The sequence below is a fragment of the Pygocentrus nattereri genome, chromosome 9 (assembly GCF_015220715.1).
Source record: "Pygocentrus nattereri isolate fPygNat1 chromosome 9, fPygNat1.pri, whole genome shotgun sequence".
Lineage (NCBI taxonomy): Eukaryota > Metazoa > Chordata > Actinopteri > Characiformes > Serrasalmidae > Pygocentrus > Pygocentrus nattereri.
The window spans coordinates 14941358-14966686 of NC_051219.1; the positions used below are offsets into that span (position 1 = coordinate 14941358).

General features: G+C 39.0%; 3 protein-coding genes across 4 annotated transcripts in view; all 3 read right to left on the reverse strand.

The window, feature by feature from the left end:
- hoxc3a (homeobox C3a) overlaps positions 1-25329 on the reverse strand; it is a 72161-nt gene that overhangs the window by 46760 nt on the left and 72 nt on the right. Inside the window, exon 1 of one of the 2 annotated variants that reach the window (XM_017707943.2) lies at positions 24968-25329. This exon is cut by the window's right edge and continues 72 nt beyond it. The gene's annotated coding sequence lies outside the window, so the exon portion shown is untranslated. Of the gene's footprint in view, positions 1-446; positions 792-24967 lie in introns of those variants that run through there. The other variant, XM_017707942.2, reaches the window with a different exon arrangement.
- On the reverse strand, positions 5143-9138 carry hoxc8a (homeobox C8a). The gene is made up of 2 exons (XM_017707945.2): positions 8381-9138; positions 5143-6841 (listed from the first exon to the last, which is right to left on the reverse strand). The coding sequence occupies exons 1-2, from the start codon at positions 8814-8816 to the stop codon at positions 6519-6521; spliced, it is 759 nt and encodes a 252-aa protein (XP_017563434.1). The 5' UTR covers positions 8817-9138; the 3' UTR covers positions 5143-6518.
- hoxc9a (homeobox C9a) lies at positions 13700-16298 on the reverse strand. The gene is made up of 2 exons (XM_017707944.2): positions 15541-16298; positions 13700-14514 (listed from the first exon to the last, which is right to left on the reverse strand). Exons 1-2 carry the CDS (start codon positions 16076-16078, stop codon positions 14273-14275), a joined length of 780 nt encoding a protein of 259 aa, XP_017563433.1. The 5' UTR covers positions 16079-16298; the 3' UTR covers positions 13700-14272.

Here is a 25329-nt window from a genome sequence, read left to right on the forward strand (position 1 = left end):
CATGCTCCACTTCCCCAATGTCAAACTACACCATGAAAGACTATGAAACCTCACATACAGCCAGGACACGGTTAAAGTTGGCCTCATCGCGTTAACGCATTGTCGTGCGCCAGGCTCAAAACAGCAACAATCTACCAACAATTCATATGTCCTCTCCATTGGCTCAAACCACACCCGTTAAAATCTCACTTAACTTACGCCATCTTTGGCATCTCTCAAACTTACTGCACATCGACCACAACCTGCGAATCAATAGTCCTATGGTGATCAAAACCACGCGAGCTCAACGCTAAGAGTACAGTGCACTCACGTCAAAATTCCAATCTTATACTTCCCTATGGGAAGCGGGCTCCGCGCCAGAGGGAAAACAACATGCACGGTATCAGACCTACGTTGCTGCTGGGGTGAAACACCTTTCAAGAAGCCAATAAGAATGGTTTACTTACCCGCGCTCTCGCCTGTTGTCTGCGCGTCGCACGGTGGCTCGTCGCCTATGGTTCAAGGGATCTATACGTTTCCAGCTTCTACGAAGCGATCAGCTCCCGGAAATCAAAGCCCTTTCTGAAGGCGAAACGGTGGTATTTACAACTCTTCGCTCTCTTAACCCCCCACGCGTAAGCCACCAGCGCTGTCGCTTCCCCCTCTTGGGGATAAGATAGGCAGAAAGAGGGGCAAGAGGAGGCGGCGACTTCTGTAGGCTACAGTCATTGCTGCCGACGAGGCAGGCGAGACGGAGGATGCAAGCGAAGTGCTCCTCAAAATCCGCCTGCCGCAGAAAGCGAGCCGAGCAAAAAAAATGAAAGAAAAAAAGTCTTGTGCTAAGATCATTTGTGCACCGGCGCAAGCTCTCTAGGCGATAGATGGGGAGATCCAAAGGGGAGACAACAGCATAAAGTTCATGTTCATAGAGTGGAGACCACGTGGTCCGGCGCAGCCAATGGCGGCGTGGATTCAGTCGTAAACTTTTATTACTTAGCTGTAAATTCCCCTTCTAAACAACTAGGAATGTGTTGGGTTTTCTCTCTCTCTCCATCTTCCTCTTTTTTCCCTTGCTGTTTCATGTTTTATGGTGAATTGGTGTAGTTTGTGATGTTAAATAGATTCACCAAAAATGGTGAGCAGGATAATAATAATAATAATAATAATAATAATAATAATAATAATAATAATACATAATAATAATAAGAAGAAGAAGAAACCAATATGAGGAAATTAAGCCTTTTTTAGGAAGCCATTTTTTTAAATGGCGACTAAAATAAACAGTAAATATTAATGGATAAAGCAGCCTGGCCAGAGCCAATCTACACCGCCTGACCCTGCTTTTGTTTTGGCCTTTTCATGCAGCTCGAGCTTCATTAGGAACACATGCCATGAAAGCAAATACAGATACGTTTAAAGGATTGAATAGATGTTAATAAATATCAACACAGTGTCCAATTTTAAGGGCAGCATGTTGCAAATTTATGCTAAATGAAAGTAACAACCTGCAACCAAAGCAGATTTATTCATTGTAATGAGTAGCAATGTATTTCATATGATACTGTCTAAGCTATTTTATCTGAATACACGCAAATTAGAGTAACGGACACTGTGTGTATATAAGCTCTCCATGAACCATATTGACAGATTTCTAAATCCATTGCTATAAGCTATAGGCTATGGTGAAGATGCTTATTATTACAAGCTATAGTAAGTATTATTATTATTATTGTTGTTGTTGTTATCATTAAACAAATAAGAAGACTCATTGGAACTAGCATCTACCAACTTTGACGTAAAGTGCAGCCAAAATGTTATTATCAAGAATAAATGAACAGCAGTGAAAACCGAAAAGTAAAGGCGCGCTCTCGCCCCATATCCACAGGCCTTCAATGGTTATAAGATACATGCCAACTTTTCGGGCTTTTACAGCCTTCCTCAGTATTCAAACCAACAGTGCAGCAGATGGAAGCACACCGTGCTTTATTCTAGATGTGCAGTGTTCTACTCGCCATCCAAGTAAACAAACACAGGGATAAAATAACAACGGTTTTGCATGCAAAGTAAAGCTAACGCTGTCTTGTGCTTGAAATATTGAGACGTTCAGAATTTTATCTCTGATTTATTTCTAAACACAGGATGAGCACCAAAACAAGCTGGTAACGAGCAGATTTTAGCTTCGTGTGCTTTTGCCAAAGGACATACCACACATCTGTCATGTTAGCTCTGTTTCCCTCTGTTTCCCACTTTGTTTGTGCAACCATAAAATACTACTGTCATATTAAACGCAGCAGCTCTTCAGCAGCACTTGATTCTCTTTTTATCTTTCTACGTTTGTTTTGTATCTACTTTTCGTTCTTCCCATTTTACTTACTCATCCCACTTTTTTATTACATGTATGCGATAAAGCTCATTAACCTTTGCTAAAACATTTCACACCACATTTTGTGTTCTTATTAGCTCTTATTAGAGATCATTCTTGTTCTTATTCTTATTACAGTTTGCTTAGAAATAAATGACCTAACCTTTGGTTTGGAATTATAACTAAATATTAATCTATTTATCTCTTAAATAATAGAATTCGCTTTCTTAAACTTTTGTAATCAGTTGTTTAGTTCACAGCTAAATAAACTCAGGTTAGAAACGTCCATTCTTAAAAGCACCAAAGTTAGATGCACGCATATATACATACATACGCTAAAGCCAGCCGCTCCACGTCCATGTTGCTTTCCTTGTCTCTTGTCCTAGCGCGTCTAGCCACAGTGCACAGAAATCAAAAGGGAAAAACGTCTGCCCGGATGCGACACTGTCGGGTTTACACCACCAATAAACTTTACTGCAGGTATAGTAAAGCCCTAATTTGGAAAGCAACAACAGTTCGACATACAATGACCAGACGGATGGACAATTCTCGCGAACAATTGTCACTACTGGGAACTTCCTGAAAAATTTCTATGCCTGCTGGAGAGTTTTCACTAAAATAGGTTTAAAAAGAGTAAACTCAACAAAGGTATAACGAATCGAGCTTAAAGAGAAACGAAATGAGCGTTAATTCCCCTTTTCAACGAATGTTGTAAACGTTACGTGTCTCAAACTAAGAATGTATTTGTATTCTTTTAAAAAATGCATTAATGTGTTCAATTTGCTCAGAATTACATTGGCATTAAATGATGTTCATGAGTTTTTCATTAGTTAAAACATAACTAATTTCTAAATGTTTAAATTGGACACTTTCATTTTGTTAAAGGTTTCTCTAAGGTTTGTCTTTAGTAGCTGCTCCCATGTTGTAAGCTCGGTGCAATCAGGGCTGGTTTATTATCCACGAGTCTATAGCTATTACCTGTCATTACTGGTCGTAAAGGAAACGACACTTATGGGCTGTTAGGCCCCAGTATATCCCGAGACAGTGTTCAAAGCAAGAGCTTTCACGAAGGCTAAACTTTCAGCATCAAGTGTCGATTAAGTTTTCGGCAAAATTCTCACAGATAAGGTGTTTTAAAAGGTCAAAAACTTATCATTTAAAAATTTTTTCCAGTTTTCTTTTTAGTTTCCACTTTTTTCCAATTTTTTTAAATGTCCCATTTCTTTCCACTTTTCTTTTCAATTTCCCTTTTCTTCCAGTTTTCTTTCCAATTTCCCCTTTCTTCCAGTTTTCTTTCCAATTTCCCCTTTCTTCCAGTTTTCTTTCCAATTTCCCTTTCTTTCCAATGTTCTTTTTAATTTCTCATTTCTTTCCAACGTTCTTTTTTATTTACCAATTCTTTCCATTTTTAAAATTTCCCATTTCTTTCCAGTTTTGTAGTTAGTTCCCTTTTTCCAATTTTCTTTTTAATTTTCTCTTTCTGACCAGTTTTCTAAACGCTTATCTCCTTTAAGAGGAAACCGTCCCCAACAACAGCTTACGTCATATTTTGTTGTCTATAGCTATAGTGTGGTTCAGTATCACAGTAACCCCTACCGCAAAGTCATGTCCCCACCTGCTACTAGTTTAAACAGCAATTACAGAGCATTACAATGTTCAGTGTTTAAATGAATGATGGTGGCTTGGTGAAAAACGTACATATTGATTGATGTAATCTGATGTTTGGAGGAAAGACTAGATTTTTAAATTGGAAATAAACTATTTATAAATGTATTTAAGTATTTTGGTCAAATCGCGGCAAGGATTCCTGAGAGCAATAGCTGAATATCTGCCATAATTTCTTTTGACTAGATTTAGACCTAGCCTACGTGTCGTATATGTAAAGATTACTATTAGTTTATAATAGAAGAGAGGGAATTATTTTGCGATCATAAAAACAATGAAGTAAAGTGAGATTTGCTGAATGTGTCTCTAAATTTATCATTTTGCTACAAATTGCATTGAACGTGTCGTCCTCGACCTCATTCTGATTATATTTGACAGATAATGTAGATTAACACTGTCACGCTCTTTTAAATGAATATTTTATCATTATGCTGATTATAATGTGATCACAAGGCGTTCACTTTCAAGCCAAAAGATTCCTGTTGAAGGGCCATCTTCAACAAAACTAAATCAATCTTAATCTTAAAAACTTTAAAGTGAGCTCCTCTAAAAAGGCGCCTTAAATAACGTGAATCCTAACCGCTAAAGCTCTGCTTTACTGATTCTCTGACGTCACATATTTCCAGTTAGTCCAAGTACCTGCGTCTGTGCTGAGGTTAGGAAGACTGCGCAACCCATATTAAACAGTGCTAAGAGGCAGCGTGCATGCACAGTGTTTACCCTTGAACTATTAGATGCTAATAGAAGCCACTCGCTGGCTGCTGTGTCCCTGAGATAGCTGGAGTTTATAGCACTTCAGCCTAACGAATGTTACCTGAACAACTTCTTCTCAAAAAATCATCCCTCAAATGTTCCTAGAAACTTCCACAAAGAACATATAATCCAAGACTGAATGGCAGCTTTCAGCACTGACTTGTAATTGAGTGCAGTGGTTTAAAAAGTGGCAACAGTACATGCTAATACAGGCTAGGCCTGTTTGGGCAATGAAAAGGCCATAGTAAGTGGGAAACCTCTGAAACAAGCTCTTATGGCCTAACCGTACAGGCGCGTGTCCTTAATATCTAATCAGTGAGGTAGCTCAATTTAAAAAAAGACCACGCTGGCAGCATCGCCAAAGGAGTAGACTGCAAGACGAATGAGAAGCAGGAGAATGTGCCATCATGTTTATTCTTCTGTTGATGTCAACAACAATGGCATGTACACACACAGTTCTGTCTATATTCACATGAGGAACAGCAAAAACGAGCATATTGATAACAGCAAGATATTACAAGACGTACATGAAGGTTATACTCAGTGCAATTTAAAATCTACGCTATAACACCAGCACGATAAAATAACAACATTTCATTTTAGTAAAGTAGGGTAGTTATTGTAGCAAGTATGGTCATCTACACACAAATGTGCGTTCACCGTAGGCAGTTTAAGTTGTTGGGGGAAAACTGTGTTCTTATTCTTCTTATTAATTGTTCTTCTTTCTTATTAAACAAAGCAGCTCTGTGATATGGAGGATAAACCCTTTCTTATGGGCAAAGCTTTGTCTAGTTAGGTAGTGCCGTGGTACAATCTCTTGAAACTGTTAGCTTGGCTCTGAGCTCGCTAAAGTCTTCTGAAGACTTCAAACGTTCGATAAACAACGTTAAGTGTTCAAAGGGTAAATCATATAACTTAAGTTTTAATACGCTAGAAAAGAAGATTTTTTAGGAAATCTTTAGGTAGAAATCTATATTGCAAATTCCCCATGATTAGGTAGCTTCTTTCGAGATTTTCAAACGATTGCAATCTCTGTGATCCCAATAAAATAATCAAAGAATTACAAAATGTAATCTTGCTCGTTTTCATCACAAAGCGTAATAATAAACTACACGTACTAATCGATAGAATGCGAAATTCAGAATACATATTACTACACTTGTCAATGCCGTTTTCAATAAAATGGCACTAATGAGACATTTCCATATTCTCAAGATTACTGGAGTAACATTTTTTTTACCGAGACACCGGCTAGTTTTCTATTCTCCGGTCATGTCGATATCAGAGGGATATCAAAACATTGTGACTAGTTCTATATACAAGACCAACACAGTCTGTGGAAACGTCCTAATGCCAGTATTTCACGACGTCTTGGTGTGAGCTGGTTGCTACTAGTGGCTATTTTAGTCACATTTTATTATTCACAACTTCCGGCCAAGTATGAAATGCAAGTGACTCCGATAACCAAGTTTCATGCCTTTTAGACTCCCAAATTAAACGATGGCTCAACATTTCTGTTAACCTACTCTGATAACAGCAAAAACATAATTTTATCATTTCCCCCCTTAATGGTAAAATTTCTCGAGCGGCGGTAGAAGAGCTTTTTTCTGGGTTGATTGAGAGTGCTTTTATGAGGAGACTGATGTCTGTGGGCTTTTTTCTCACTTTTTGACCCAACTGTTTGGCGGGTCGTCTCTTTCATTGGCCATCCTTGAAACCTCTTCTATTTCTGCCATATAACCATAAAAAGACCATAAAATCACTCCTTGCTTTCCTCTTTCTCTTCCGTTTCCTTTTCTTCTGCTTCTTCCGCCTCCCCGTCCTCGTTTCCCTCTTCCTCGGCCTCTGCCTCGGCCTCTGCCTCTCCCCTCTGGCCTGGAAACTTGTCTTTGTTATTCTCCTTTTTCCACTTCATTCGCCGGTTTTGAAACCAGATCTTCACCTGCCGTTCGGTCAAGCTCAGCGCGTGGGACACTTCGATCCGCCGTTTGCGCGTGAGGTACGGATTGAAGAGAAACTCCTTCTCCAGCTCGAGAGTCTGGTAGCGGCTGTACGTCTGCCTTCCATTGCGTCTCCCAGGGGCTTTGGAGGGTGAAATGAGAAATATATATATATATTAATTGTACCAATCAAGTCAACGTTTAGGTGTCCTGTTTATTTTCAGTGTTCTCCTGTTATTGTCATGGTCAAAACAACATACAGATACAAAACAGATGAATGTGTGGTAATGTGTAGTAAAATAGGCTGTAATTATAACGATTTGTGTTTTTTATTCTCTCTTTCTCTCTCTCTCTCTCTCTCCTTCTCTCTCTCTCTCTCTCTCTCTCTCTCTCTCTCTATCAAACACCCTTCTTTACACACACACACACACACACACACACACACACACACACACACACACACACACACACACACACACACACATGATTCACCTGTATAATGTAGGCCTGTCACCACTAAGCCAGGGAATACAGCCAAAACAATATTAAAGGTCAACAATTTAATATCTCCAACACACCAAATGTGTCATTGCTGGAAACTTTTTCAATAACACAAGTTCTGATTAGTGTAGTTTCATGAGGAATAAATGATTAGCTAATTTAGGTAAAGGTGGAAAAGTGGGGTTAAATAAGTCAAGATTTCCAGTATTAAATGGTTTCACGTGCAGTACTGTAACTTATACTTTAAAGCTGGAGGCAGTGTCCCTCTCTCTCTGTCTATCTCTCTCTCTGTCTATCTCTCTCTCTCTCACACACACACTCACACACACACACACACACACACACACACACACACACACACACACACACACACACACACACACACACACACACACACACACTTTACAGCCACATTAAAATAACGCAAAGCTGCAATTAACTCCATTTCAGGATCACCTGTATCTCACTCAGTTCTTTAAGAATTGTAAATGCTAAAATGCTAAGAGAAGAAGCTAATACAGACAGCTTATAGTTTTAGCCCGTTAATTATAACACTAGTTGTTTTGAGGGGGGAAAACGTACTAGACGCTCAGATGTCGGTACAGTTACATTTTAGCCAAAGAAGAAGGAAATAATGTGCTGATAATCATTCCAATAGAATGAGAAACCAATAGAACAGCGCTATTTCGTCAGCAACCCACAAGAAGTATCGCCCGACGAGCTCATACACAACAGCCTAGATCCAACCTGCTATTGTCAGTCTTTCCTTCTCGTATTTAAAAACGGTAGGTGAGCTAGCATAGCCGCTACCTCTTCGATTCAGACTTCTAAAAGCCTGTCTGAGCTTAGCTTACATTTTACCGACCTTGTTTCTTTTGACATTACATGATGTCTCCATCTAAACACGAAGTAGCCAACCGCCAGACATTAAACAGACACAGCTTATCTTGGTCAATAAATGCTCAAATTTTAATAACAACGACTGACTTAGCTGCATTCTGCACACCAAGTTTGCTGATTGCAATATCTCAACAATATAGCGTAACATAACGGATAAAAGCGTTAGCACACAAACAAGCGCGCTCACAGAGAGATAGGTATACAAACATGGCTGGTTTGTAGAGAATGGAAGTAAAATAATAATTATAATAATAATAGTAGTAATAATGAGTGTTCTAACCGTGGGGTCGCATCCATGGGAACATGAGGCTGGGAGAGGTATTCTGATTTAAGTGGCCTTGTCCTTCTCCAGGGTTAGAGCTACTGGACGATTTACAGTCTGGGTACTGCGCTAAGCTCGCCTCTTGCTGGGTACCATAAAGCGATTGCCTCGGAAGAGCTTCGTATCCATAAAATTTCGTCGCGTCTCCGTGACACGCCAAGGCGCAGGGGTTCTGCTGGTAGCCGGGGTTGGAAATGCCCGTAGTACCGTGATGGAAAAAGTCCTGTACGTGATGGGACGGGTGCTGGAAGCCCGGCGCGGCTGCTCCATGCCCGTAAACCAGCGTGTGGCTCCGTGCAACGCTCTGTGGGAACCTGCAGTCGTAATAAGTTGGCTCTAACGTCTCGCCACCTTTGTACTTGGAGAAAAGAGGGTTAACAAAATAGGAGCTCATGTTTATCTTGCATTAAAAAAAAGAGAGAGGAAGAAAGACAGAGAGAGAGAGGGAGAGAGTAAGTCTGTTGGAAGTATATTCCTCTTGTCTAAATGGTGGCAACCTATTGTTGCTGTTCCAAATGGCATACAGCGTAGAGCAACCGGAACTAGATGGAGAAATGCTGCCCCTTCGGACAATTTGAGGCAGCTCCCACTTCGGTTCCCCTCTCCTCGACTCTCTCTCTCGCGCTATCGCCAGCCGTTTCGCTTTTGCAGCCCTCAAATCATGGCGTGCACGGTGGATGTGTGTTAAGGTTAAAGCTGGCTAGCTCCGCCGGCTCAGTCACAAGCGCTTACTTTTTTTTTGCTTCCTCCTCAACCACCCCCACTACAATGAGCCCCCCTCCTCGCCTCCCTCCACTCTTTCCCCCCACCACCCCACCCTTAGCCGCTTCATCTTTCCACAGCGTCTACAGACGTCTACCTTGAGGGGCGAGACACCGTTGACCGCGTTCTGGAAAAAGATAAATAAATACATTTTTTAAAATGTTTTGCATGTTGTAGGAATTTAGACTTATATATCCATAGGAAATCACGTTTTCACGCTTTCTACGCTATAACCTTGTGTTTCTTGCACAACCAGGGCAAAAATGAGACAAAGATGTTTAAAATCTACTGATGGAAAGATTTAGATTTGAAATGGTCCAGTATGGTCACAGCTCACACGGTGTAGGCTACTAGAAGCTTTTCCATACACAAGTCACTATATTAACAAGCTTAGAAGCCCAAAATGGCTCGATGTTCCAGCGCAGCCCGTCGTAGTAGCGATTTCACACAACCGTAGATCAGTTTTAGAATGTAGGGCTTGTGCTTTAGCATTTATATGACCCTGAAATGGATAGCGAAAGCCAAATATAATAGAGCGGCCAGAGCAACGACAGCACCACCTAATACATTACAGATACAATTGCAATACAAATAAATATCTAGAAACAATTGACACATTAATAACTGACAACTGATACATAATGAAAGTGTCATTACTACTACAATTACTAATTACTATAATTTGTAAAAATTCATTGAAGCTATTTTTAATTACTCTGCATGAACAAGTACATGTGATTAGTACTGGTATTTGTATTAGCAACAATATTGTCAGTAATAGTGGTAGCACTACTAGCGGTAGTGGCCACAGTGGTAATAATAGAAGGCGCAATAGTAATTACAAGTTATCGTTATTTGGTTCTCTCGCTGTATTACTTTTATTACGTTGCTACACCCCCCACACCACACCACACCACACCACACACACACACACACACAAACACACACACACAAACACAAAACCTGTGTGAACACGCTGACTTCTCCGTCCCCTCCTAAACATTGCAAAGAAGTTGTAAATCTGCCTCCTCCACTCAATAAAATTGCGCATTTAGATGCTTTAGTTATTTCAGTAGACACGTTTATCCGCTGTTGTTTAGTTCCACACAGCTCTTGTAGGGGGTCCCCAAAATACGAGCATGCGGTTTTGTGGCGCTACTGACGATTTTTACACTTCGTCGTTAAAAATGAAAGGCACACACTGGAAATTTATAGACCTCACACAGTCTATAAAGATGCAGATTGTTGGTCACTCGTTGTCTTTAGTAGCACTGGTGCAGGCCCATCACCGCGAATATGAGCTCCTTTGGCGTAAACACACACTCATTTTGCACTATACACACACACACATATATATATATATATATATATATATATATATATATAGAGAGAGAGAGAGAGAGAGAGAGAGAGAGTCTTGGCAAAAGACTCTTCAGTCTGTAGGTCTTATCCAAATTAATTGATATTAATTACTGTGCAAAGTATATCTCCAAAATAAAGTATGGCAAATGTTTGGTTGCATATATATGTGCTCTCTCTCTCTCTCTCTCTCTCTCTATATATATATATATATATATATATGTGTGTGTGTGTGTGTGTGTGTATACATTTCCTAAGCCGCTTCTCCCTCTGATAATAGAATTATTATTATAAATAATAATAATAATAATAATAGTAGTAGTAGTAGTAGTAGTAGTAATAATAGTATTATAGTGGTGTTGTTAATGCTGCTATGCCTTAAGCATGGAACTATGGAATTTCTCTCTGGTTCAAAGTTTTCCTATTTTCTCCTTTGTTATATTATCTGAATCAAAATATTTTCTGTTTTGATTTCACTTTCTTGCATTCACAGTAAAAGCGAGGCTCAGATTTACAGCACCGGTGTTTGAATAAAAGAAATGAATACTTTGACGAACGACTAAATTTGCGTTAACATTTCCAAGTTGTCTTTAATAAATTTGGTCTGCCGTGACAGCGTATCACATAGGCCAGAACGTAAAAACGCTGCTCTCTCAAACATCAGCAACTGACGCTGCTTTTGAGCTCGAGAGAAAGGCTCGCGGAGGAGTGTGAAATAAAGGGACACGCTGCGCTCGAGAGGCCAACGAAACAAACGGCAATAATGAGAAGCAGTGGCGTTTAAGGTAATGATAAAGTGGAAGGGAGTTTGCTACATCAGAGTGTTGACATTTTCGTTTTATTTTAGTCGAAAGCGTGATTAATGACAGAAGCTGCCATTCTTTTCAGCACTGTTTTCCCAGCGCACATCACAGACCTCAGCGGCCCAGTGAGCGCTAAGCGTGAGCCAACAGCACCATCTAGCGTTCAGTTCGCGTACTAATCCAGACAGCCAGGCCACTCTGCGTTCTGCAAAAAAACGGTGTTATAAAACTCGCCGTTTACTAAAATAGGTGAACTTCAGCCATTGAATGTTTACTTAAAACGTTTACACTCTATCTGCGAAAAATCTAGGACTATTTATGCATGCTTTGTTTTTTTAGTGCACATTACCTTTTTTACTTGAAATTTAATTGTCGGTACAGTAAAAAAAAAGTTTTGTGAAATCTAAATACTGCCTTCGCTCGTCCCTGAAAGCATGTTTGAGGTGCTGAAGGAAACCTGGAGCAAGCTGGCGGACTGGTGTTGTCTTAGCCTAACACACACAAGTGGACCGCTCTCTTTGAACGGGACCTCAACCAGCACACTAGGCCTAAGCCATAAAGTAATTTAGCCCAGACGTCTAGCCAGTTAGCCAGGTTTGCTTTGTTCGTCTGCATCTGCGACAAACAGCGCAAACTCTAACAGGGCTGTAAAACTAGCGTTTTTTGTCCTGTGCGGAAACGCGGTGGATTGGGGCTTTGAAATCTCCGCATCCTGTTCGTATTGTTAACAGCCACAAAAAGGCAATTTCAGCTGTGCACAGGAAACTAAAGCCAGACATGTCTTATTATTTCACTTAGATTCAATTCACGACCTTTGCGCATACGTATATGCGCACAGATGTCACGCTGGCATTACGTCACCAATACATTTGAGACAACATTTAAGTCAGCGGCCGCGATTATATGTATTAAAGAACGACCAACTTCATTTATTTGCTTACTTTGTTAGGTTGAGTCACAGAAATCACACCTTGGTTACATGTAGGCCGAAATAACCAGTGTTGATTATTTATTGTTTATAGGTAATAATGGTATTCTTGTGGTGGAGTGTTTCATTGTTTATGTTCATTTAGCATTTTGTTGCTTTAAAAATGTTTAGAGCGCATTAGAGATGTTTTTGTTGTTGACTGATTTGAAAAACGTCTGGCCAAATCCGCGAAAGAGCAAACTTTCTGTTGAGTATAATATTGGGCGAGGATGATATGACGATATGACTCTTATTACTACTACTACCAATAATGTTAATAATAATGTTTAATAATGGTCGTAATTTATCTTGTACAATTTATTACTACCATATTCAGTAGAAAAGAGCTGCTTTTATTAATATTACCACTACTATTACCACCACGACTACTACTACTACTACTACTACTACTACTACTACTACTACTAATAATAATAATAATCTACTGCTACTACTACTACTATTACTACTACTACTACTACTACTAATAATAATAATAATAATAACGGTAGTAGTACTGATGGTAGCATTATTGTTATTATTATTATTATTATTATAAACATCCATTGAATTATTATTATTATTATTATTATTATTATTATTATTATTATTATCATCATCATCATTGTTCTGTCTTCTTTTTTCTTAGTTTATTATAATTATTATTATTAGTTTGTTATTATTATTATTTTCATGAGTAGTAGTAGAAACATTACTATTATTATTATTATTATGATTATTATAGTAATAACAATAGTAGTAGTAGCATTATTATTGTTATATTTCTTATTATTATTGTTATTATGAGTAGCAGTCGTGTTGCAGTTGTTGTTGTTAAATTAAGGACTGTAACTGTTATTTTTTCGACTGTTATTGTTGTTGTCGCTTGTCTTGCAGTTTAAATTCCAAGCGTGTCTGACGCCTCAAAAGCCACAGGAGTGCTGGTCCTCAGACCAACCTCAGATCCTTGGTCAGGGTTAGGAAAACATGCAACTGCTCAGAAAACAGATAACTCAACAAGGCCTTGTATAAATAATTATGCAGCGTGGTCAGTATATATGTTGTGGGTGTGTGAGGGGCAGGTAGCCGACCACATTCTGCTTTCTAGCGTTGGATATTTTCTTATGTTTGAGGACAAATGTTAATATGCAGACATGCATATCGGCTAACACTTTACAGTGTAGGTTTGTCATCGTGCATGACTTTCCCTGGTGAGCCCAACCCCGATACTTTCCAGATGAGGACATTGCTACGTGCAGGCCAAAATCACTCCTCTAGCTGGACAGGCTACAAGGCCGCCAGCTCCGCATTGCTCGGTGTCGCAGAATCGTCCTTTTTTATGTGAGTATTTCAAAAGAGTGGTCGGAATGAGAGACAGAGTCAGTCTTAATATTAAGGAGGTGGTCATATATATTTTAGCCGATCTACAATCGATAATGAAGACTATACTTTGCAATTGAAAGAATGTAAAATGCACAAACAGATACATTTAAAAACAACAAGGATATCACATCGACGCAAACATGAACTTTTTAAACTAGGTAAGTGTCCTTCCTTACAAAATATTGGAGTTTTACACCTGTTACAAACAAACAAAACACACATCCGAGAAAACATTCACGTGAAAATCATAAATTACGAAGTTGAAAATAGAGTAGTTCAAGTATTTTCTTGCTTACACTTCGGGGCAGCTTCTCTACGGGCTAGAAAGTCCTCGCTTTCGCTCTGGAAGTAACGAAACGTAATCTAAATCCAAACAGGCCTAGATGTGCAATTGAACATGGTGTTAATATGAACATATGTTGGTAAAATTACAGTTACCAGAAATTAGAATTAGAATTAAACCATATAAGGAGGACTGTCGGTGTCTTTAGTCTATTCTCAATATTCCTGTTAAGACTTTCGAGGACAGCCTTCTGAAATGTTCAGTCTCTTTTCAGCAAAACAAGTGTTGGTCGATTATTCCTTGCTGTCGCTCTTCTCCTTGTTCATTTTCTTCATCTTCATCCGTCGGTTCTGGAACCAAATTTTGACCTGTCGCTCCGTTAGATTCAGCACTCTGGCCACCTCGTACCGCCGGTCTCTGGTCAGATACATATTGAATAAAAACTCTTTTTCGAGTTCCAGGGTTTGGTATTTTGTATAAGGGCACCGCTTCTTTCTTGTGGAGCGCGCGTGGATCCAGTTGGCCACGGGATTGTCTGCAAAACAAAGTGTAAAAAAAATTAGACAATCTTTTTAATACACCCGAGACTGCTGTAGACTAAACTACATTCTCCACAATGAGTGCTACTGGACATGTTTGTGTCTCTTGAAACAACAAACCGTCTTATTTTTAGCTTTCAAATGTCTCAGTTTTGGAAAAGAGCTACTGCAGCTGTTAATTAATACATTACAATAGCGGAAACGTAATGAAAAATCACAGATCATCACAATATCCTAGTCTTCCCAAAGCTCTGAAAGTGCTTACTCGCTGTGAGTACTGGCGTCGTAAAGTAGTGAATACATCTATTCGCTTTATAGGCCCATAAAAAAGCCTAATGCGCCTTGTGGCTCAAGTCTGCAGTCAAAACGTCCCGCTATGCTCTGAAGGCACTGCTCACATTCCATTTGCTTTTTGTCGAAGTTGTGGTTCATTTCTTAAAAATCAGATTTTAATCAAAAGGTGTGAAAGACCTTCATTGGGATTATTGCTATTCTACTGAAACGAGTGAACTAAAAATTAGCATGGTTCTGTGCAAACGTAGCCTAACTTTAGAAGCATTTAATTGCACACTCATAATAGTACTACACAGTATGTTTATTCTGAGGGCGGAAAGACATTGTAATTCACGCCTTACTACTACCATCCGTTTCCACTACTGCTACCCAACCCATGTACTGAGTAGTGGTTAAAAAAACATATAAAACGCACGTTGTTGTAACTACGCCTTGTTAATATTATTGGAAACTAAGCACATGTAGCTTAGAATGCACAGCCTTGCCAGACCTGTCTTTCAAGGAGACCACATTTATAACCCGCTACCCGTTTTACAGCCCTGTCTTATGGCGTTTTTCCTCAATGGATAGCCCCCCAAAGCAGACTTGAGCCAGCCGAGAACGGCAGGGGCTAGATGAAAGGGTATAGAACTTGGTTTTACGACGGACGACAGCCAACAAGCAAGCGAGTGCAATAAACCCGAACTGCATCTCAAACCCAGTTGTAAACAAGAATGGCTTGCACTTACTGGGGTCTAATTCAGCTTTCTCGTCTTTGTGCTTCCCGGAAGACGGGATCTCTGACTCAGGCGAAGGTGCATTCTGCTGCTTTTCTCTGATTTCGACGGCGGAGCAGTAGAGATAATCCGAATAGGTGCGTCCGTTTGAAGCCAAGCAGTCTCCAGTTCGGGGGTCCTGGAAGGCGTCAGGCTTCAGCCCATAGTGCCTACCGTTAGCGGGGTAGCCTGGAAAGGACACGGTACCAGGGAGAGGCTCTAGCCATGAGCGCACGTACCTTGAGTCTGTTCCTAAGTGAGGCTGGTGAGTGTACGGGTGGTAGACCACTGACGACTGCGAGTGACCAGGGGCCCAAGAGGTAGTGAAAACGGGGGGTTTCGGGGCAAAGCTGCAGGACGGATAATCCACGCACTCCGGTACCAGCGGCGTCGGGCGTGAACCGGAGGAGATCGGAGCAGCGGTGGGAAAACGAGTCGCCAGCACATCCTCGCTCTCGTGGTTGATCAAGGAATCCACATAGTAGTTACTTATGGGACCCGTAGTCGACATGGCGATGCTGCCGTCTCTTTTACATGCATCCGATTATTATATGGAGTGTATGTGTACTTTTTTATCTGCCCATAGAACAATCAAGCCAGGTAATTATTTCTGAAAGCTTCTCCAGCTGCGATTGGTCGACTAGGAAACACGTGATTACATTTACCCCCTGACAAAAAAACCGCACAGCAGATCAATGCGCGGGTTGTCTTGGGATAGCATTGCACTTCAGGATTGCAGTAGGTTGCTGAATTCTAATGTTGTTTGCTTAAAGCGACTCGGATGCAGGGAGATAAAGCATATTCGACTTTCATTGCCCTGTCTTTCTAACATGAGGGAACCTTCTCCTCTTGGTAGAAATGGGCGAAATATATTCAAGGTCTCGTCGAGGCACTACTTTTTGGTGTAATCAATCTTGGTCGACCATATACCAGGCTACTCTCCGCTCTGGCTAGCAGTTTGCGCATCATTCCCCGAGTATGTTATTATGCAAGCTAACTTACTACTTAAGCTGTCCTTTAGGTCTGCTGTTGTTTATTTCTTGCATTTTTAAAAAAGAATACAGAGAGACTTTGTTTGAACGCTTATGGAATGGACTTCTCCATGGTGCAGATGTAGGACTTTGGCTTGCTGTTGCGCACTGGAACCCTGATCTTCCACCAGTTTCAAATAAACACATTTCGGGATATCCCTCATAAAACGGAGTTTTAAAAAATCGCAGAGGTGGGAATAGCAAGGCGCTTGCAAACTTGGCCACTACAGTGGCTATAGTCGGCAAGTGGTCGTGCATGCTTTTATGTCCTTCAATAAATTTTTATGAGGACCATTTGATTGTTCATAAACGTGTCGTTAATAAAACTGCAGTTGAGTTTCTAGCTTAACATAAAACCAACGCAGCGCTTGTGAAACAGGTCTCATCAAAGCTAAACGTCGAAGACAGCATGGAGGACTGAGGAGGGATAGAGAGCTGTGTGTTGTCTAAACGCATTTAGCCCTGGGATTCATCTTGGGAAAAAAAGTCCATGCATTTTGTGCTTACTCACTTGACCAGAAGGCCTACATTTAGCCAAATGTAAAAATGGAAGTGGACATGATCATTTTGAGCACTGGAGAGATAAAAAAAGAAAAATATTAATGGCTACATCTAGAGTAGATTTTAATTAGTATGAACAGTTGTTTAGATATTTAGAAATAGTGTGGAGAGCATTTTAAATAATGCTTGCACTAGACATACTGTTTTACTTATCTATATATAACGTCATTGTCCAGTTCTGTGCAATTCCAGTGCTTTACAACGACCACAGTGTCGGTACTCTCCTCGATTTTAATGAATTTTTTGTTTTACGTCTAGCGTTTATCTTGTATTCTGATCTGCTTTAAATTTGTAAGAACTTGGACAATTATATTATTAAGAGTTTCTTTATGTTTTTTAACGTTTGTGGACTGCAGTTCAATCGTGAGAAACAAACTAGCTATGGGCAATGCATAAATAAGTATACATTCATAGTCTTTCTTAAAATGCTTTTAAGTTATAACTCGTGCGGTCTGTTTTATATTTATCGTTTGGTTCTGATTTGTTTCAGTGAATTTCGACACTTGGCAATGTGTTGATTTTGGTCTGCAGTCATTGTCAGTGTTGGGCCCAGCCTGGAACCGGCCACATGAGGTCAGGCTTTTTATTTCGACCGTTTTTTTATTCAGAATTCAAGATATTACTAAAATACAGACTGGCTAGGTAATGATAAGTTGAGCACATATTGTACCCTTTCAAATTATTACATATTTTCCAATTATAACATGAGACAGTCTGTTAAAAGGATGACTTGCCTGAAGCGTTTTTTTTTTAAACTCACCACTACTTTACGAATCAGCATGTGACTTCCAGATTTGTGGTCGCAGTAATAAAATTCACTAAGCAACAAACTTAAGAACTGAACAACATGTGTTTAGAAAATATTGTAAGAAACTCCTTAAGTTAAAATCTTTTACTCAGTGCTAAACATCATCAAACTTTAAATAATGAGTTGATACTCGTTACTGTTCCGTTACTATTAAATTGCCACCATTATAGTTACTACTATTATAACTTTAATGGAGTTAAATATGACTTTTTTTTTTTGTTAATTTAAGTATAATGGAAGACACCTTCAAAATGTTTTGGATCATGAATGCATGCAAGTGAATATCAACAACACTTCGAATACTCTCATAAAGTCATGTGGCAATCCCTCTATGGACGCTACTAGGTCAAATGTTCATGTTCTAGGTTCATGGCTTGAACCACAGACTTATTAAAAACGCATATCCATTAATACACGTCATCGCTGGGCGGCAGACTGCACGAGCTGTGAATGTCAATGCGATATTTTAAACCTATTGTGTTCATTTACTGTAATATTTAAGGTTTATTTTATTGGTTATTGTATTTGCAGCGCGCTGGTGTGTTCACATGCTGCATACTTTAAACCAAATGTTTCGCTTGATGTTCTACCTCACGTTACATTTTGGTCCTAATAAGTGGAAAAATGGTCTTTTCTGATTTTCCTGTAAATTTATTCAGCTGTGCAACACTGACTGAAAGATTTCAGTTTCTTTGTAGTGTTTTCTGCTATTACTCAAATAAACATTAATAATACAAGTGTCTCTGTCGTGTATGTGTTATCGTGCCACTCATTTATTGAACCCATTGTCATTTATGTAAATGTTAATGTGGTACAAATGTAAGATATGGGTGTATTTAATTCAAGCCCAGTTTAATCAGTTTAATATGCTCTATTAAGAACTTATTTTATCCTTGTTTGACCTGTCTGCTCGGTTGATGTATGTATTCGCTAAAATGAAACAGTTAAATGCATGTCAAATATAGAGGTTGACTCTTTTTTCAAAGAAACATTAAGACCATTTTATTTAAAATTTCAAGACCAGAGTTTCAAATGAAGGCCATGCGATGGGATCAGTGTTGCCAGTACTGGTGGCCTCATTGCCACAAGAAAATACGCGGCCACACAGTGACTTGTTTTCTTTTTTCTCTGTCATATACTGTTATATAACATCATCCCTGTGACGACTGGGCTAGTTTTACTGTCAAAACAACTTCCTTATTATAAATGAACATTTAAAAGGATATTAATTTATTATCTAAACTTTAATATTTGAATTTACTTCAAATGTCCATTTGAATCAAATATATTCAAAGCAACACATTTTCAGGAATATGGAGGAAATAAGACGTCAATAAGAGGATTCACATAGTGCCATTAAACTATAAAGCCACGTTGCTGCTTTTTGCTTTTGCTGTTAGCAAAATTCAACCAAAAACCCACACATATAAATAAATAAATAAATAAATTATATATATATATATATATATATATATATATATATATATATATATATATATATATACACACACACATGTGTGTGTGTGTTCTTTTTATCTTTTTTGAAAAGTAAAAGATTCGACAAGTCAACAACATAATATTTCTATTAAGCACAGATCAGACACATTCACCGACGTTAGCAAGTTTAGCATGTTGATGTTAGTATGTTTAGCCTTCAGACACCATTCATTTGTGCCAATGATTAAAAAGGTCATTAAACATCACGGTACGTCCCTTTATGTGTCACACGCTTTACGATGATAACACGCCTTAATGTGCCCATCATTATCATTACTATACAACTGTGTGTGATATCTATAGACAAATTTGTAGCTAATTAAGAGACATTTGCTTTATGAACATCATAGACCATCACGTTGAGTCTCAGGAGAAGATCCAGCGTTTCCGAATGCGTAGTTTACCAAAAAAGAAGGAGTGTGTGTGTATGTGTGTGGGTGTGTGTTTGTTGGGGCGCGGGGGTGGGGGGGGGTGGGGGGGGGGGTCTTAGGCCATGGGAAACGTTTCAAATGTGTCTGTTACCTAGTATAAGGACAGGCTTATACTGACCTGCGCACTCTAAACTGTTATATGTTGCCTTGTTGATTACAAAGCACCAAAACAAGTGGTTGAATTGTATTGAGGAAAATCACTGAAACTTACCAAGGCTAAAAAGCCTGGCCCAGAAGCGCATAAGTGCCACGTTCAAATGTGTGCCCTCCAACCAAATACGCCGAACCTTCGACACGCAGGGAAGGTTTTACATCATAATGGCATATTGGAGCTCACAAGCCTAAACGTATCTCCTTGTGAATGGTGATAAAAATTGCTTAGTGTAAATCATGCAGTTTCCTCATATGTCTGGCTACTGTTTTGATCTGTGTGGGAAAAAAATATGTCAAAACGTTCGAGGCCTTACGCCTACGTCTTAACTAGCACGCTTTTAACACACGAGTTACTGTATGACATCATGATTCCTGCGTCATTTAGACCATTTTGTTATATTCACAACACTGAGGCTAATACTACTGCACTGCTGTTTTCAAGTCAATATCTATCAGTATATGTTGGTAAAATATTATACAGAGTATAATCATAATAAACAATGATCAATAAATAACCGGAAAATATTCCCAAACCTAGCACTGGCTAATTTAAAAAGACAATAAGCATATACGTTGTTTATATATATGTTTTATTTTCTTGCTTGAAAAGGGTCCAGCAAGCGAATAAAAAAGGACAAACATGTTTAAGGAGAGCTACCAAATGGACACTGGAGTGGACCTCTGCAGAGTCGTACACGCTTGTTAAATGTATATTTAAACTAGAAAGGCAAGTCAGAATCACTGTGTTTTAAATCATATTAGCAATGTTTTAGCACGACACACAATTTGCAAACGACTTAATACAAAATATTCATAGCATAATTTATAGCATAAATCTATTAGTTGTGAAGTTCATTTTTCGTATGCTGCTTTCTATTAGGCTCCTGAACCTAAAGACATCCATATTCGGTAGAAAACACTTAACTGCGTCTGTTAATGTGTTAACAGGAGAGAAATTAGTGTGTGAGTTGAACACAATTAAACATGGTTGGTTGATAATGGAACGCCTAGACTTCCACTTCTGATATGAGCTAAATCAGCTGTGAAACTTTATTCGTCGTTAAGATATGCCAAGTCATGCAGGCACCAGCTTTTAAAAAGCACATTTAGCTAAGGGTTTTAATTTATATAGTTATTGATTTGTGACACTAAGCTTTCAGCGAACATAGGTCAAGGTAAAACAACGTTACAAAATGAGTTTTAACGAGTACGTATAGTTTAGACATTTCATTTACATATGCATTTATGTAAAGCTGCAAAGCTGAGCCTTCAATTAACGTAGGATGATGTAAAAAGGTAAAACAACATTACATTACAAAGATCAGCATTTAAAAGATAAGTTACTTCACTGCTTATGCATTTTTGTATGCATTTGCAGTCAAATGCAGAAACCCAATTTAGTGTGAAAACATCTAAACATATACTTTTTAATTGTAATATATATATATATATATATATATATATATATATATATATATATAATGTAATATTAATATTAATTATATAATTTAAATTTTTGCACACGGCCATATTTGTAGCATCAAGTCTTCAATTAACTAAGACGCGGAGGTAAACCGCATTAAAAAGATGAACCTTTAAGCACGTTTAGTTTTACGCTTTTGGTTTTAAAAGCCAGCCTCCAATTAATAAAGCAACAAATAACTTTGGGATTAGTCTGTAATTCGTTTGCAATTCGTTTCGTATGAAGTATTTTTGGGATAAAACAGGAAATAACACGACTCCTCTTTACCTGACCAGCTCCAATTAGTTCAATAATCTAACTATGCTCTGCTGTGTTGAAGTACAGAAGCCGGACATGTCATCGTGTTCACCTTACCCTCCTCTCTGTATTCTCATGCGTTAAGGTCTTCCGTGACTGGGCCTAGGTCACAGCTAATGCTAATGTTTTGCCATGTCGCGACCAGTAGGCTAATGTCCTTTGGTTTCGAAAAAAGTGGCATACAGTATTCAGAGTATTCTGGGAGCTACAAAACCTCAGGCCTTTGGAAGGAAATTGCCTCTATATCCGTGAGCCAGGCGGCAGCGTCCTGTGGGGGTCATTTCGTGTGCTGTAAACTCTTTGTTGGTGACGCATTCCAGAGGAGATCCCCATTCACTCAGCTGAATGAAAATGACTTTGGATTCCAGACTGTCTCCTCCCGTCGCAAAACAGCTGAGGGAAGGGGAGGGGGCTAAGAAAACAAGCGAAAAAGGGCGAAATTCATACACTCTACTTCTAAAAATAAAAATACCAGCCTAACATAGATCTAAGCTATAGGGCTGTTATATTATTATGGTATAGACTAATAAGGTGTGCGCATCTTGGGTTAACATTATGGCATCCAACTATTCCTCCAATGTTGTTATTGTTTGTAAAAAAAAAAGGTGCAGGGATTAAGGTGTACTCTAGTGCACTATACGTCTCTTGGTTTGAAATTCGTGAAATATGTAACGTAAATCTGAATGTGTGCTGTATTAAACGTGTGTTTATGAACGTGTGCTATACTGTATTTTTATTTGCTATTTCAAATGATGCTCTGTTACGCACGTCTATACTAAAGTTTTAAAACTATATTATATAAAATGCATTGTGTAAATTAATCATCAATCAGCAATTTGTCGCTTGCGCTCTTGGGTTATTAAGACATGGGTTTGCACGGCCTATGCGAAAAACTCGGACAACATGCTAATTTTAGGAGAAATGCTGATTTGGGAGTGGCCGTGTTCGTAAAAGACACCTTACCTTCGTCCTTTGAACGCTGAAGAGCATTGCAGTACGTACTTTCACCAACTTAGAGAGTTCAATTTAAAAAGAGTACTATTCATTTTCGAAGTTCCAAGTTGAGGTCCATATTGACTATCAAATGAAACTGCATCTGTATTGTCTTTTTAAGGTTGGCGAACAAGAAAACAATACCCAGGAAATAACATCTCGAAACATTATTTAGGTCAAATAAATGTATAAACCAAAAGAAGAAAAGAAAGCGAGCTGCTAATCCATAACAATCATGTACACCATATCTTTACTATCAAAAATCATGGCTTGTCCAAGTCGTAATGTTACAAAATGTTTTTAAATATATTGCCTTTGTAAGAGGCCTTCAATCTGAAATAACGTGAAAAGTAACTATATTAACATGTTACTGACGCAGTGCACGTAAAACCTACGACTGCATTTGTCGAATAATAGTAGCATACACGCTGTTACTTATATTTCGTAAAAATACAAGCAACTTTTGTCAATTCTGCAAATCATCGCTCCTATCGCTCGCGTCCTTTATGTGTCAATAATCAATTGCAATAGCCTAAACTTTAAAAATAATAGGTTTATGACTCAATCCATTTTTCTCATGACATTTTAATGTAGAGGAATTTAAATGTAAAAATTATGTTGTAATGTTTATTTTGTTGTAGTAACTACTTTTCTTTATCTCAAAATTGATAAGCCTGCGCGCGCGCACACACACACACACACACACACACACACACACACACACACACTATCCATTTTTTACAATGTGTTACACCCTAAGACTGCAATAACTGTTATTTAAACTTTGCAAAAGAGTGAATCAACCAAATTTTGTTTTGGTTTGCTTATTTATTGTTTTGGTTATGACGCCGTCATAGGAAATGCGCAATGCTATGATTGAGACGTTTTGGCCTTTAAAGTTAAGATAAATATTCACATTTCTATAATATTCGACTCATATTAGTCAGAGCATCCATCCATCCATCCATCTGTGTACATGCCTGTATTTATCCCGGATGTCCGCCCCCACCGTTCCTGTCTAATTATTTTATCTCGGCTCCAATGTGAATGCCACTATCAATACAGTGCAGTAGAAGGAGTCCGAGTCCAGACCTAAACCAAAACTTGACATCAAAGAATGATCCGCGTTATGGCCCGGTCGAAGTTTACCCCATGATGTTTACAACCTTTTCTCCCTCTGAGAGGCTAAATTCGTTTTACAGCCGGGCACTTAAAAGGCGAGCACAGAAGAAAAAGAGCCCGCCGTGGCTATAACCGTTCAGTTCATTTACAATGCCATTTGCGAAGACTTCACTGCACAGGGTGTAATTTAACGGCAATTGTCGCCCTTGATGAAGACGAACTGACGTAATCAAGGCAGTTTCTTGTTGTCGAGCCAGGATGCCAATCCCAACAACATGAAACTACCTAAACCACGCACCAGCTGCGCGTAACGACGTTATCCAACGGAGAAGACAAACAAGACATGTACTAAATGCAAGTAAGATATTTATTCTCCTTCACAATCCTGTAGATACCATAGAACCAGAGCTCGATCCCAAAGTTTCTTCTCCTTTGCACCAATCAATCTACTGAACTTTTACTAGGCCAGCACTTATATTAACTTTCAAGCATGAGAGTAAAAGTGCAACGGTTTGCCAGGCAGAGCATTAATTCAGTGTCTTCTGAGAGAGCAAAACAAAATGAAAACAAACAGTAAAGTTTACTCCAATAATTACAGCAAACATTTTAAAAGCTGTTGAAATATATTGCACATAGACATTATTAAAACTGTATCCACCACCATGACTAGATTAGCGACCAGATAATATAAGTACAAGGAGACCACCACTACCATAAATAATTCAGTAATCAGACAATGCAGTTAAAAGAGGATCACCGCAATGACAAATAACTAGATCAGCAATCAGATAATAAGACCAACTCAGTCACGTTTTTCAGCATTTACTTAATATAACTACAGGAAAACCAACACAACCATAGCCATATAGGTAATCAGATAATAGAGGACCATCACAACATGTCTTTAAGATGTCACCGTCTAGCATTCAAGAAGGTCTTAGACAAAAGCAGACGATTCCTCAAATCAATGCATGTAAACACGTCCTTAAAGCAGCAGAGAAAGTAATAAAAATGGCTGTCCTACCTTTTTAGCCTTCTTCCTTATCTATAGTAGGATCCCCACATTGGTCATGGTCGTCGCCGCTGTCGTTGTTGTTGATGTTTTTGGTGTTGTTAATGTTGTTGTTGGTATTGTTATCATGTCGTACATCCACGCTCATTGCTTTGTGTGCTTCTCCATAGCCATCATACGAGCTTCCTGCCTCCAGTAGCAGCCGGGCAGCCCGCAGAGCGCGCCAGTGAGGCCAGCGCGTTGCAGTCCCAGGTCTGTGGATTAGCCCTCCTCCACTCGGCTTTTAATGCATCTTTACTGCACCAGCACATTATATTTGCAGATCATAAAATCCACCCCCAGCGCTTTTCCAGGACCGTCATGACATTACAATT

What these genes read in the sequence shown, in the direction of transcription:
- hoxc8a (XM_017707945.2), bottom strand. Translation starts at nt 8,816, where the DNA reads ATGAGCTCCTATTTTGTTAACCCTCTTTTCTCCAAGTACAAAGGTGGC. An exon ending in CCCATGGATGCGACCCCACG is followed by an intron (nt 6,842 to 8,380) that starts GTTAGAACACTC and finishes CACCCTCCAAAG; the next exon opens with CCCCTGGGAGACGCAATGGA.
- hoxc9a (XM_017707944.2), bottom strand. Translation starts at nt 16,078, where the DNA reads ATGTCGACTACGGGTCCCATAAGTAACTACTATGTGGATTCCTTGATC. An exon ending in GAAAGCTGAATTAGACCCCA is followed by an intron (nt 14,515 to 15,540) that starts GTAAGTGCAAGC and finishes TTTGTTTTGCAG; the next exon opens with ACAATCCCGTGGCCAACTGG.